We start from the raw sequence: 16047 nt of genomic DNA, 5'->3' as shown, positions 1-16047 counted from the left end.
CTAATATAATTTGCCAATTTTTAATTTTTTTTAATTAAAACCTGAATTAAAAAAAATTCTAAATCAAAACCACATGTGAATAAATTTTTTGTCTCTCATTGAGCTAAATTATAATGGACGATCATAGATATAAAGAGGGATAGAATTGGATGAGTTTTTACTACTAATAATTTAACTCGCAAAATGGTGGCATTTAGGATAAAATTTTTAACCACTATATACGTGCAAAGAAGTTCTATGGGATCTTTTGTTTATGTATTTAGGGATAATAAACCATAATTCATATTCTACTGTTGTATACATTCAATAAATCAATTCTTTCTGAAAACATTATCCTGAAATCTAATACTGTCTCTAATTTTGTTGTATCAAACAATTCAACAGTCATATGGTTTTGTGCTTGGCTTGATGGAACAGCAAATATTATACATTTTTATTAATATATTTGTAATGCAAACCTAGCACCATTTCAACGGAAATAAAGAAAGCAGATTGCACCTGTATCTTTTACAACTGTTATCATTAAGTTACAGAAATATTTAGCGGCGCATGTATTTCAAACAGAATACTTACTATTGGCCTGTGCCAGTCTGATCCCATGATGTGACAGATACCTACAATACCTGGTTATATGAGATCATAGGGCTACAGTTGGGGACTTTGCAGGCTTTCATTGGTGGAGAGGAGAAATCATAGGTGAATATTGCATTTTAGTTTCATTTTACTTTGTCTTTTGGAAGCAAAGAGGCCTTTGGGTATAAGCAAGACTGTTCGTTTTCTTAACAAATCGACATATTTGATAAATCTGCACACACATGAAAGAGAGATGCATGGGCTAACAAGATGCTTTACACCTTATTAACATTTTGAAGTGAAACTAGTCACTTTTTGTTATCTGGTATGTAAACATGCACTACAAAACAATGTTCTTTCATTCTTTGCCTACTACCAGTGTATATTTTTAAATCGGCTTTTTGACGAAACATTTTTAAGATGTTCTCTAAATTGCGACCAAAATCCAATTCCATCATGCTTCCGTTTATGCTGAACCAAAATTTAAATTCAGTAAACAGAAAAATTCTTTCTTTTTTGGATATGAAGGAAGCTGGCATGGAAGAAAAACCTATATTGTCAGCTAGTTGTTTTTTCTGCAATGACTGCTACTTTTTTATAGTATATGTGGACACCTAAGTAGAGCATATTTTACTGTTCATAGAATCTCCACTTTTAATTTCTTCATGTGAACAATAATTAGAAAGTCAATAGGTGGAACAGCCCCAAAATATGTTGTCAGGTTGTGCAGTTCAATGTTTTTGATAATGCTGAACTATATTGATTGGTCTTGAAATATATACCATACAGAATAAATTTAAAAAGCTTTAAACATATGACATATAATATATGAATATGGTTTATATAAATCCAAAAGCTAAAGTTAAAAGTATTATCAAAAACTTTGGCATAAACAAAATTTAAAAACATGAAACTAAATAAATGATTCAACAAAACGTCATATGCAAAGCGATCTTTATGAGAGGTGATAACACCAAAGATTTTCAATTACCAGTACATGATACAATAAATATGAAAATTTAATTTTAAACTTTAATTAATGCTAAAAGTTATCAATATTAGAAATATGCTGATGGGTAATTGAGAGACTTAATTTTAATGTTGCAATTATGCAAAATTAGAATGCAGCCAAATGTCAGCCATTTTGGTTTTGGAGTTTGGACAACTATATCCCCACCCCCATCCTCCTCGTCTACCCTTGAAACAAGAACAAGGAAGACAAATGAAGGTCGGAATGACCTCCACTTCAGAAGCAATCAGGCCAGGTAGGTAATGAGCAGACAGGGGGCCAAAGGTTTGCGGGGATGGCAGCAATGAGTGTGTGCGCCTGATCATTATGTACCAATTTCTTCTGATTGATTAGCAGCATTATCAAATCTGCATTGTACATGTGAAACACTCTACAATTTTCAGCCAAGAAAATTCCTTTGAATGCTGACTTTATTCATTGAGAAAATAATACACCTTTTTTTATCCAACCTCCATAACTCACAATTCAAACGATTTAAACAACTTGCTTACTTTGAAAGTGGGAATTACGGGAAAGCTTCTCGAAGTAATAAAGCGCATTATGTATCATTAACTATCCATTTAAATGAAAAAGGTTACTTCGGGTCCTTCTCGACTCACAATTAGCTGAAGCCAAATGTCGTCTGCTTTAACAATAGCATCAATCAATTCCACAGTTACTTCTATTATAATCTTCTGCGGTTCTGGTTGTCTGTGCTCATATTAATAAGCTCAAGCAGAGAATCAAAAGATTTCATAAAAGTGCACATCAAAGCTGATCTGTATCTTTTGACAGTATACACTCATCAAAATTTCCAGTTTTGTTCTCTACCCAAGAGTAAAAACAATTTTCTGTACCTCTGGAACCTCCACCCCAGCACACCGGTAAATCTTTGTATTACCGAGAAAAGTCTGTATAGACAACATATATCATATGAGAACTATCAAATGCCATAAACAGATCTAAGTGGACTTAAGACAAATGTTCTGGCAGGGTTGTAGAGAGAAAGGGATCCTGCCATTAGGAAACCCTGAGCTACCCAGTACATTCCATTTGTCAGTAGGAATCCATTCATACATGATATATTCCAAGAATGGGTACAGAAAACCAATTGCTTGATTTCCTTGAGGAATGGTTCAAGAGAAATGAATATTCTTCTCTCTCTTTGCTTCAATGCGCAGACTCTTAATAATGTGTGATTTTATGGCGACAGTGATGGAACCTTTATTCTGTTGTTACATGACACCCCGTGTTTTACCAAATTTACTAAAACTCTTTCTTTCCTCCAGAGACTAAATTAAAATGTATGCCATGAAAATTACTTAATAAAATAAAAATTAAGGATTTCCAACGTCCATATCAAAATTGGAAAATTGAAACCTTCCGTTAAAACTTTCTTCATCACATTAGTCTGTGGAAAAGTAAGTCCAGAAATTGTTGCAGCAGTGTTGTATAATGCACTTTGAAATTTCGAGTTTGTTAATAGCAAACATATAGTCCAATATTTTTTATGCATTTTCAAATCAAGAGACAAAAGAAATACATTCTCATAAGGGTAGTCTCTGACCGCAAAATTTCAAGAAGAGTGGCAATTCTAATGCTTCACAGGCTCTAGAGAAAATGACAGTTAAATCTCTTGTCTAATAAAACAAGCCTCACAATTTCCTTAACAATTATGAAGATGGCAATTTCCAGGATAGAAAAATTTCCCCCATTTCATTTCCGCTCTATGTTGTCTTGCTTGTTGACTGAAGACTTTTGCTATAGGACAGGGCTGACAGTCTCCAATTAGAGCAGCCAGCGTTCTAATCAAGTCCTCGCAGCTACCAGATTCATAGAAACAACAGGTAGAATCCTTTTCAATCATGCACACTACTTATTTTTCAGTGAAATTATGAATATTTTTCCCTTTTTTCTTTGAATCAAAATAATTTTTTTTAAATCAAAATAATTCCATTCCAAGTATTTTATACCCAAAATAAACTATTATTGGCTCTGTGCAAAGAATTGACAGTAGGAGATATCTTTTTAAAACATGTAGTAGAAAACCAAAAGCATAGTTAACTTAATTTTCCCAGTGTTGATAGGGCTGGGTCAATAAAGCCATGGGCTTTAATTATCATTAAATATTTTATAAACAAATGATTTTTCCTCAAATATTCCAGGAAGCTTGGTTTGTCAACCCTAGACATTCCCCTTCCATTACATCACCAGACCTGGGCCAAGTCTGGACAGCGAGGGCCCAGCTGACTCAGTAACTTTTAACTCGAGCGAGTAAGACTCAGAGGGGCACCTGTTCCACTGACTCAAGGCACCATCAATCAAACCTGAACAGGACCATGGACCTATTAACACCTGTCAAAAGGACCTTACCTACAAACAAGCAGAGGTCTCTAATGTGTCATCTTACATTCATCTCATTAATTAAGATGGCACTGATTGCAACAATCAATTAAATCATACTGAAAAATTCATGTTTCTGAAATATCAAATTTACAAAGTTGACACAGACCACGTTTCAAATGTCGCTTGATTGCGATCATTGGTTGTTAATTCCATGTACCAACCTACGTCTCTTCATTTAAACTCGGCAACCTAATACTGCCCCACAACATATATGTTACAACTTTAGAATCTGCTACCCAACATTCAAAATATTTGATTGGCGATCAACCATAATACCTAAACATTACAACAAAAACTGATTTACCCAGAAGACAAAGTACCACTCATATTTAGGGCCATGATTTGGGTGGGGAAGCAAGCTTTGCATTTTTAAACAGCAGATTCATCTTTTTTATCATCCAGGTTATTTGATTAAAGATTTTTTTAATCCAACAAGTGAAACCATCTTGTGTATCTCTTGTAAATTAGTAACCCCACTAGAAATGGTATGGGTGATGAATTAGAACTGTCTTTGTGGTAAAGTCACGATTCAAGTGCATTAAGTTTTCCTCTGGCTAATTTGAATTGATTTGCTTTTAAATGACAGGGCTTATTTTTAGATGTGCTTTTCAAAATTTTTCTGTATTTAAAACAGATAAACTTGTGTCAGAAGAAAGAACTCCCAAACAAGCAATTCTGAGGAGAATAAAATGGATCGTGTGATGGCATGCAGTTTCTGTCGAGCCTTGTTTACAAAGATTCTAATTCTGCATTTTAAATAGTTTCCTAACATGCAAAATGACTGAATAGAAATAAAGGCTTATTCCGTCAGCTGTGAAACAAGGAGGCTTTAAAGTTGTCTTTGCGTAAATCGCCCCACTGACTGCATTATCTTTGAATTCATTTTTTTTCTTTTCTGAAAATCCTTATACACCCATAATTCACAATTACAACTTTACTTGGCCTACTTAGAAAAGCCGTTGGCCTGATGCATGGAAAATTCATTCCTCATTTCCCCCCTTCTTTTTCACAGAAAAAGACAGCAGCTGTATATAGTGTTAAATAACAGTGACCTTCAGACAATGAAGATGCCGCTTGTCTGTGACATCATTGAAAATTAAAATCTTTTTTAACTCATTTTCCTTTCAGACTTTTGTAGAAAGCTATGCACTTCAAATGGATTTAAAGAATTAGAAACACTGATAGATTGCTTGAATTTTGTGAACATATTATGATGTCTTTTTGCAGATGTTTGGTTCATGATTAAAAAACAATTAAATCTGCATACTGATATGAATCAAAATACAAATTCAAAGACAAATGCACTAACATTGTGTGCACTGGCAGATAACTTGTCTGTCTTGAAATATCGATTATCAAAACACAAATTTATACATACAATTTTAATTTTTTCATCGATTTCAACTACAGGTAACCTTGAAACAGGTGTACACATACAATCATAGGGAAAAACCATCATCATCTGCATACACTTGTCATCAAAATCATGTACAAGCAAAAATGCTTTAGGAAAAAGGGGAGGGGGAATATATTTATTAATTTCACACCATCAAGGATTGTTTTAGCTGATACATGGAATATAATTATGATTATTCTGTTTTTAGATATATAGCCTTAGAAATACAGTACAACTCTCAGTTAACTTGCACTAACCTATCGTCAGTAATCCTAATGCCGGCAGTTACCATGACAATGTACTAACTAAACACCTTGCCACTTGTAATCTACTAGTTTCTGATATATCAGTACCTGGCTATTGTCTGTGTGGAGTCTGAACAGGTGACTAGAGAGAAAGTTACTGTAACCTAACAACATGACAACAGCAGCAGGGCATGTACCCGTAATGAACTGTCGCAAACAGGGCCAAACTACAGGTTTTAATCAAATTGGATTTCACATGTTTTCATTTGAAATTAACACAAATATAAGAGTTTTACTGAAATTATTCCAAAAAATGAGCAATATGATATTTTTTAAAGTGAGTATTTTCTACAAAGTACATGAGCACGTAGATCAGTTATCGTAATCATTTTCAATTATACAAGATTTAGGTATTGATACTGTACCTTAAACTGGGTCAAATAAAAGCATATTCATAAATAAAAGAACAATATTCCTCCTCTAAGTATCACAAAATAGATACTATGCACACTCTATCACAACATCTTCAGATTTTAAAAAGGCACATTTAAGAAGGAAACTTCACCTGCATTTATGAAAGTATAAAACATTTGAAAAGTCAATTATCTAATTATGATCAATTTTGCGTAAGGTTTACTCTAGTGATAAAAAATATTTACTCAAAAGAAAAGCTTTTTATCGATAATGCTGAAGAGTGAATTGACACCCGATTCCTGAAAGAAATTTTCTTTGCTGGGTAATACGATCCAAAACTTCACACAAACTTTTAAAAACTTGATGTTTAGAATAAAACCTTAATAAGCTTTAAAAATTGTTAAGATGTTGTTATATGATAAAGCCCCCAAGACCAAAATTACGATTGACAATCACAAACTGTGAAATATGTGGCGAAAATGAATTCTGCGTTTTTTTCTTTTGATCTCATAGTCTCCAGGTAGACATTTTGCGGTGCCTCTTATCAGAACCTTGTGGCACTTTCAAATTGATTAAAAATCATTACACAAAAGATTATAATATAACATCCCTCAGAGCCCTGAGCCAAACATAACAAGAGATATTCAGGATAACGAGAAATAACTTCATAATCAATCTTAACAAATTTAGATTGATGCGAAGATAAAAACGCTAAACTCTTTCACTCGGCAGGGGGGAAGAAATAAAAAATAGGACCCATTGAAAGATTATCTAAACTTCAAAAAGAGGGGGAGGTGATGGTTACATCTGCCGGGGTACAAGCGCGACTCGGCTCCAGCCCGAGACAAATCCATCATACAGTCAGTCCTGCCATAATATACCCAAATACTCCATCAAATTATTGACCTACAAGTAAAACCAAAAATTGGTGTGAACCCCAACACATTCAACAATAACCTGGTCCATCAAATGCCAGGCAGTCTGTAATTACCCAGAATCCTTTATTTTCTCTGAGCGTTCAACTGGAACAACACCTAATAAGAAAGCCCCAAACCTCATTGTCTATGACAATTAACTTCTTGGACCCTTTTTAACACAAAGCAAGCGCTAGAATATTTGTGAAGAAATCTTTGTGTTTATGCTTCGAAAAAAGGTTCTAACTGACAGTCCTGATCGCTGAGACATTGCCGTTTGGTGTATTTTGACGAAAGTTTCCATACACGCAGTATGTGTTCAGCAGACTGATTCTTTCCACGTGCCGCACATTGATTCTACTTTTCGCTCAAAAAGCTGCAGAGGACTTACTTTGCTGAAAGTCAATATTTGGAAAGGAGGTTTTAAGAAGCATGAAAACAAAATGAACAAAAGTTTGGGAGAAGTGCTACTGGGGAGCTGACATCAATCACGGGCCTTCTCGCAATGTGACTGGAGACAGATCCTCTCTGTTTGCTAGACTCTTCAGCCCGCCACAAGCAACAGACTCCTATCTCCCAGAATACCACCAAATCCTCTGTCTAATGCTAATGAGAAAATATTGACCCTGTTTCTCCTTTGACAATAACAAATAGGGAAGTGTTTGCTAACTATGAGGTGTAAAACACTAGGTAAATTCAGACAAATCGGACAAGGATTTTCATTTCTTTCAGAGAAATCCGGCTCACGTGTTTACGCACTTTCTGTTTAACTTTCAGATTACTTCCTATTTTTGTTTCTTTCAATGAAGTTAGGCAACTGTTTATAATAATGTTTTAAATTTGGAATGACAAAAGGGAAATTTTTTATTTATTTTTTCCTGATCATATTGTTGTTTTTTCATGAATTCACAATAAAACTGGAGTATATCTGTAAATATAGATGCAATGATTTTAGGGGAAATTTTCTAAAGGATTTTTAAAATGTAGGTTTAAAAAACTACTTTTTTCCAAATTGGAAACAAATGAAATCAACAACTGAAATTCTAGAAACAGGACCAAAGGTATTAAAGCTTATCATTGATCCATCTGAACAACTTTATGAAAATTAATTTTTGTAATAAAAGTATGCCTTGAACTGAAACAGAGGAAAAAAGCTGTTGCAATGACAAGCGAAATTTGATAGTTAGCCAGATTGATTTCTGAAAATTTTAAGTAGGATTAAAAAAAATATCAAAGCACATAACCAAATCATGCCAGCAAATAAATTTAGTCTATTTTCTGAATTAAATTACTTCAGAACATGCACAGGGTACACATTGAGTGTTGCTGTCGATATGAAAATATAGTAATGCAAAATAGAAGTAATCATCATTTCAACCAAACTTCATCAAAATAGTGAGGCATCCGCAAGAGAAATTTTTCAACCTGATGAAAACTCTTGAAAATTTTTGGAAACATCCGGCAGATACATTAGATCAATGGTAGAACTATTGGGTTAGCATAATGATGCATTGAAGAGTTTATTTTTAAAGCTTTGACAAGAAATAAAAAATAACAGATGTAAAAGTGTAGCGGGAAGCTGGTTTGCTCGTTAGAACAAGGAACCTGGACAGAAAGCATACAATAACACATGTCACCTCTACATGCTTTAGTCATCACTTGCCGAGGAGAATTTTACACCCACTGACAATTCAAACACTCCACTCTCTCATTTAAAATCTCTAACGTCCCTACCAGTCACAAGAAAACACATTAGATAACAATGAGATCGTACCCCCAGTAAATGTAAATGACATGGCACCTGAGGACTCTGTGTCCGCCTAATGAAATAGCCCAGGTAAATTATAATTCTGCGGAGGATATACACAGGGATCATTAAATAAACAGTTGTACAATACTTCAGGAACTAACGTTACTTTGAAAACCTCATTTTCATCCATTTTTCTCTTCTTTAAAATTTATCATACAAATTATAATTTATATCTAAACTTTGCACTTATAAAAAATATGAAATATTAAATTAAACATGCATCTGCAGAACTGTTTATTAGAATTAACCAAATGAACTTAATTAAGCATCCAAATCAGTATAGTATTTAAATTATTGAATTTAATGCATCAAATGAATTTGAGAAAATTAATTTTTTTCAGCCTCTACAAAATAACTTACTCGATCTCAATCTCCGTACTTTTCTGTCACGCCAATAACAGTTTATGTTTTTCAGAAGCATGCAATCCGCCTGTTTTAGCACATTTTGTTTCCATCAATATTTTGAGGCATTTTTCTAATCCATATCGTAATGGGTCTTTGATGACAACGTTTCAATCAGACTGGTCACCAGAAGAAACAGTTGATGAAAATAGGGGATTAGCAAAATTGATTCAACAGAAACAAAATTAATAAATTTCCAGTTTATGGGCACACAGATTACCCTTCATCTAACATGCAACACTCAAGACTAGAAGCATTCAGATTTGCATCATATCAAGATTTGGATCAGAATTTCGATACTGTGGTGGAGGTTTTAAATGTAACAAGCCCCTATCTTTTAAAATGATACTAACACCGAAGTCCAATGTCATATACTCTGGTGATGAATGTATTAAATTCTAGACCCCCTTCATAATTTTTTCAGTCCCGCAGAAATATGTCTCCACGGCGAACTTTTTGACCACATACAGTCAGCACCTGCAACATTTCTTCTCAATTCGCTTATTTTACGATTTCACAATTTAAGGGTGCAAAAAAAAAAAGTTGAAGCAAATCTGACTACATAATCCGGCCTAAGTTTATCTGTGGATCGCGATCACTTGTTCCACACATCTGTTGATAGATAGCAGTGGTGAGGTTCTTTCCACCCTCACGTGTTAAAAACTACTCAAATCTTCATTGCTGTGAAACAAATAATTTTTATGGTAATCGTAAAATTATGGAACTGATTGAGCCTTTATGACAATTCATGTTTCGGGAAGGAAATCAAATCAAGACCAATGATAAGCCCCTCGCTTCACAGCTGCAGGAGGCTTTCTTTATGAGACTTCATAAAACAAGGCAACTTGTTTTTTAAGTAAAATATGTCAAACTAGAATGGCGTTGAGGATCGTTCATTCTACCAATAACTCAGGGAAACTGTCAGGGTTCAGGGGGGAATGAGGGTGCTATTCTCAGCGGCAGGGGGCTCCCCACAAAGACTGCTCCCCTGCAGTAGTTGGAAACTCTTCTTGTCAAATCTTAGCTCACATTCTAATTAATTAGACTCAACTTTACTTTCAGCATAGTAAATCCACTTAAAACCTCTTTAATATGCTGTAAATTACCGTAATATTTCACAAGATTCTACACCAAACCAGATGTTTGTAATCTGTATTCAGATGTTTTTCTTGAACCTTTCCAGACAAAAAAAAATCTTTTTAGTACACACACAAGGGAAAATAACAAATATATTAAACAAGTGGCTTAGATTTTGCTTATTTTCTCAGCTCAAGAATCGTGAAGCTAATCCCTGATAGTATCAGTTAAATATTCCAGAGGTCATTGAATTCTGCAATGGCTATTTCTCTAAAGTTGCCTGTTGCCAACATGTAGCCGTGGACAATTTATTGGCTTGGCAGGCTTGAGGCGTAATATTCTTATCAAAGAGGTAATGAGTTTAATCTTTGTTTTTATCGAGGTTCTCTTGTAATAAGTCACAGGCCTGTAGCTTATCATAAACATAAACTAAGGCCCAGTGTTGGCCTATTACATGTCAATATTGGAAAGCAACTCTCATGACCTAGAGATCATTTCAACACTTCACTCAAAGAAGGATAACTCTAGGCAAACACTGTACTTGTGATGCAGTTATGTTTCTTGCTCCTCATGTTTTTCCAAAATTTTTAGGGTTTTTTTTTGGGGGGGGAGTGAGAGATAAGGAACAAAAATGTAAGATATTTCTTGTGTTACTGGAAAGCTTCCCCTGGTAACCTTGGTCAACAGCCTAATCTCTGTTGTTCTTTTTTTGCTTTTCAGTAGGCTTGTTCATTTTAACAATTTGGTCAAAAGCAACAACTACATTAAAGCACATTTAATTAAAATTCCTGAACTTTTCACACTCTAGTGAATGCATATAGTGTAACAGGATACGAGAAATAATGACAAACCAGACTGGGATTCGAACCCAGGCCCCCTTGACTCCTTAGTCAGGTGCTCTCCCAACTGAGCTATCTGCTGCTGGTATTCGAACTGGTCTGACTGTCACATTCATCCCCCATAAATGATCTTTGGCCCTGAAGATCACCCTAGGTTCTTCTCCTGGAAGGATGTAACTTGTCAGTCCTGGGGTTGGTCCAGAACCAAAATGTAATGGGACAGGAGAAATAACAACAGACCAGATCAGGTTTAAAACCCAGGCTGCCTTAATCTCTAGTCAGGTGCTCTACCAACTGAGCTATCTTGCGCCAGTATTTGAACCAGCCTGACTGTCAAATCAGTTTGTAACATAAGATATTCATGAATATTGAAGTATTATGCAAAAAAAACATGAACTTGGTGCAAGCTATATACTGTAAAACGAGAAAATTTGGCGCATACGTATTTTAGCGCAAACGCAAGTGCTAATACATTAGCGCAAATAAATTTTAGCGCACGCGTCTTTTAAAAAAAAGAAATTATTAGTTTAAATTTTCTTGTTGGATCCACACCCGTATTACTAGCTATTTTGTGGTCACTCAAGCACGCAATTACAATCGCATTGAATTATAACTCACGTACACAGGTAAACATATACTAGTAGTCACTCTTCCCGAGGTGTGGTCATTGCATGGACGTGTCATAATGTCGATCTTAAACTTTATCAAAAACGGAAACGTGACGAGTTTCTACCTGATCCAGAAAAAGAAAAAAGCAAAGAAGAAGCAGAATTATGTGAATTTATTAATGATTCTTTAGAACTGCCGAAGACACCAAAGCGGGAAAAAATAAGAGCCAAAATTGGAAAATATGCAGAAGAGAACGGAGTCATGAATGCTTCCAGACATTTTACCTCGGAACTTGGTTCACCCGTGCGTGAAAGTACTATCCGTAATCTGAAGAAAGCGTATATGAAAAGCAGAGACAGAACACCTTGCCGTAGAGTTTTAGAATGACCGAAAGGAGACAGGGGTCGACCACTGATGCTAGGTAAATACGACGAGTTAGTACAAAACCACATACACCAAAATTAAGATTGAACGGGGGTATCGTCAATACCTGGATAGTTATGTCCATCTCACTTGCAGTGCTAATGTTTCATCAGAAATCTCTGTTAAGTGAATTCGGCGGGCCCATAACAATAGAAAAGTCTCTAGCAGAATCGATTCTCAGGAGAATGGGGTACGCAAAACGGAAAGGGACTAAGTCCGTTAAAGTCCTTCCCAGTGATTTTGAAAACGTAAAAGCAGATTTCCTACAGCGAATTAAAACAGTTGTCAAGAAGCACTCCATCCCAGAGTCTTTGATTATCAACGTTAATGAAACAGGTGTCAATATTGTTCCTGTAGGAAACTGGACTATGGATCTCGAGGGAAACAAACAAGTTAAGATTACGGGTTCAGATTACTGTGACTCTGGCGTGCACCGCATCAGGTGTTATTCTCGATCTGCAAGTCATCTATGAAGGAAAAACTCCTGCATGTCACCCCAAGTTTAAGTTTCCCAAGGGTTGGGCCATTACGCAGTCAGAAAATCATTTAGCAAACTCAGTGACAACGAGAGAGTAAGTAAAAATTACTATAAAATATTAATAATTTAAAACAGAAAGTTGTTAACTTTCCAGAGTAATGACTAACTTTTACAGGTTTTTTTTCAGGCTGGTGAACTCAATCATTATTCCCTACATTAAATCAACTAGAAAGCGACTTGGTATCAAAGCGTCATCAAAGGCCTTGTTACTCTGGGACGTGTTCAGGGGTCATCAGGACGACGAGGCTCGCGCGATCCTAAAACGCAACAACATAGAATTAGTCTACATATCCCCCAACTGCAAAGATCAGTTACAACAACTTGACCAGTTAGTAAACAAAGAATTCAAAGGTGCTCTGAAAAAAGAATGTCAGAAGTGGTACGCCGACTCAATTCTCGATAAAATGTCTGAGAAAAGTGACGACGAGAGCGTTGTATCTTCAATAAACCTCAAGTTATCCGTATTAAAACCTGTGCATGCCCAGTGGCTCGTCCGTGCTATTGACAGTATTACTGCAAGAAAAGAATTGCTTGTAAAGTCGTTTGAAACTACAGGAATTCTGAATGTGATATGATCATTTTAATTCATGTTTTATATGAATGTTTTGTAAGACGTTTTATTGACAAACGTTTTATAGTTTTATCATTGTGCATTTTTATCCAAAAAAGCACTTTTATACTTCTAAAACTTGTAAAGAACAGTAATAAATGATTGTGCAATGTTCGTTTTTGAAGTGAATAAACTGGTAGTAATTGTGTACTGTCAGCGTGAATGATCGCTACGCTTGATCACATTTTCACCTCGAGGCGCTGAAGAGAGTTGACACGGGAAGAAACCCAACAATGAAGGTGATAATGATAGGTACTAACAAGCCATTCAATTAAATTATTTAGTCCATGTTTATTTGGCAAATCCATACTGTTTACCTGTGTGAGTGTGTAATACACCGCATGGCCAAAATTACGTAAGCGCGCACTTCCAGTGTAATGATATATTAAATAGGCCGTAGTGATTATTTGAAGCCTGAACATAGTGAATAGTATGAGGAACCTTTGGCGCACTACAAATTTTAGCGCTCAGAGGCGCTTGGGCCAATGGCGCTAAAATTTATAGTGCGCCAAGTTTTCTCGTTTTACAGTATTCCCTTTGGGCTCAAGTGAAAACATGCAGTTATTTTGAAGGCAAAACAATGAGTAGTCAAATACTATTGATACCAAAAGCCAAAAACTTAAAGTCGCAAACAGTCAAACTGCTATTTCACACAAACAATTAAAGCTTTTGATGAAATTAATGGCACTATTTTTTTCAACATTCAAAACATAAAAATTACCGTAGGTCCAGTATCTAGCAAGGAATATTTTTTTTCTATTCATATTGATGCAAGATAAACATACAAGGAAATAACACATGTTACATAATCTCCATATTTTAATATCAACCTTATAAGTAACGAGTGAAAAAATAATCAGGATGTACCAGGTAGTGTAAGGATCAGATCTGACAGTATTACTGTTATTCATGCCACAAAGTAACAACAATCACAGCATCACTCAGTGGGAAGATCTCAAACTTTGTTCAGTAACAGTTGAAAGAAGAGATCTCAGACCAATGCTGATTTTATATAACAGCAACAGCTTCAACATAATTTTAGGGACTTTTAAACACGAGGATGAATGAAATGTGACAGTCTCCAGACAAGTAATACAGTTGTATACTATGTTACAACAAGCATTCTGAGAGTATTGCATAAGCAATACAAGTCCCCTGCCAGTTTGTATTATTCTATGAAAGCTTCGAAGCATACATCTATTTCATAACTATTATAAACGAGATGTTATGCTTTAATCAGAAATAAAAGAACAGAAGAAATATAGTTGATATAGAAATTAAATTAAAAATGGGGAAAATAATTCTCTTTATTCTATCCTTGTTTATTCAATACACACTGAACCCGATAAAGAACCCGAACATTAACAAATTGGAATAAAAAATATTAATTTTCTCAAAAATATGTCAATCAGACACTACAAAAGTGTAAACTTGATCTGTAGTTTGACATTTTGAAGCTGTTCAGCAAATTTCATATAATTCCTCAAATGCATAAGTAAACAAGACGCCCATGGGCCACATCGCTCACCTGAGGAACAATAGGTATGATAAAGTCAGCTTAATGGAGTCATAATACAAACAATTGGACAATGTACAATAATACATGTAGATCTTGTATAAATAAAATCCCTTTTCCCCCTTGGAACTCAGATAGCCCTGATTGCTGCCAATATTTACAAGAGCAGACTTTAATCACCGCTCCTGCACATATATAGGGACTCAACGTTACGCAGGCATGAATGACCGCACACCTACACAACTCAACAGGTACCAACGTTAACGCAAGCAGCTCAACCTAACGCAAGCAGGGAGTGCCACACACGCGCTAGAAAGGCCAGAACACCAGCAGGGATGACCATACACTAATGCTCCGCCACAACCACCTCCAATACAAGCACGTATGACCGCACACTGGTATTATTGGGATACAGGGCAGGAATGACCGCACACTCTGAATTGTAGGTTAGAAAACACGAAGATTAAACAGAGCAGGGATGTCCACACCCTCAATCAATCCGTACCTGTTCAAGTTTAACCCCAAACAGTTGCACATCATAATGCAATAGACACTGTCCCTATATATGTGCCGGCCTAAAATAATTCATAGTATCGAAAAATTGGAAATCAAAAATAAACAAACTAATCCGGCCTAACCCAAAACTACTTATGCAGAACAACTTATATACATTGAATATTTATTATTGTATAAAAATAATCATCACAATAATTGGTTAACAGTGGATGCATTAATTAAAATAATCAACAATCAATAAATCAAGGGCAATAACTCAATACAGTAATACAAAAAGATTCTAATGAAAAAATAGCTGCCTGTTTCAATTTTATAGTCATATCACATGTTGAGTATTGCAGTTCTCAAAAAGATCCTTTACAATTGTTTATACATGTATATGGGATATTTAGCTACATCAAACTCTGAACCTTCTCTTGGGGCCGAAGAATTGTCCTGGAGCCAAAGCCTTTAACAATTATAAAGAATCATCTTGCTGATTAGTTTCTGAGAAGAAGATTTTTAAAGATTTACTCTATATATTCCTATGTAAAATTATAACACCCCCCCCCCCAATGTGGCCTCACCCTACCCCCAGGGATCATGATTTTCACAACTTTGAATCTACACTACCTGAGGATGCTTCTACACAAGTTTCAGCTTTCCTGGCCGATTAGTTTCTGAGAAGAAGATTTTTAAAGATTTACTCTATATATTCCTATGTAAAACTTCGACCCCCCATTGTGGCCCCATGCTACCCCCGGGGGTCAT

At 35.4% G+C, this 16047-nt stretch overlaps 1 protein-coding gene and 1 long non-coding RNA gene across 4 annotated transcripts in view; one reads left to right on the top strand and one right to left on the bottom strand.

Moving 5' to 3' along the window:
• The window catches only part of LOC128164919 (eyes absent homolog 1-like), a 52671-nt gene that overhangs the window by 29425 nt on the left and 7199 nt on the right, over positions 1–16047 (bottom strand). The window contains exon 1 of one of the 3 annotated variants that reach the window (XM_052829028.1): positions 9128–9489. The exons of 1 other annotated variant lie outside the window; for it this stretch is intronic. Coding sequence is in view for 1 of the 2 variants with exons in the window: in XM_052829024.1 (XP_052684984.1) it covers positions 574–600 (27 nt within the window). In the remaining variant the exon portion in view is untranslated. Of the gene's footprint in view, positions 1–573; positions 624–9127; positions 9490–16047 lie in introns of those variants that run through there. One more of the 3 variants, XM_052829024.1, reaches the window with a different exon arrangement.
• LOC128164920 (uncharacterized) lies at positions 587–5312 on the top strand. Its single transcript, XR_008241003.1, has 4 exons — positions 587–696; positions 3350–3429; positions 3748–3971; positions 4623–5312. It is a non-coding gene; the product is annotated as an uncharacterized LOC128164920 (long non-coding RNA).

Source organism: Crassostrea angulata, chromosome 10 (genome assembly GCF_025612915.1).
Source record: "Crassostrea angulata isolate pt1a10 chromosome 10, ASM2561291v2, whole genome shotgun sequence".
Taxonomy (NCBI): Eukaryota; Metazoa; Mollusca; class Bivalvia; order Ostreida; family Ostreidae; genus Magallana; species Magallana angulata.
This window is presented reverse-complemented; position numbering and strand designations above follow the sequence as displayed.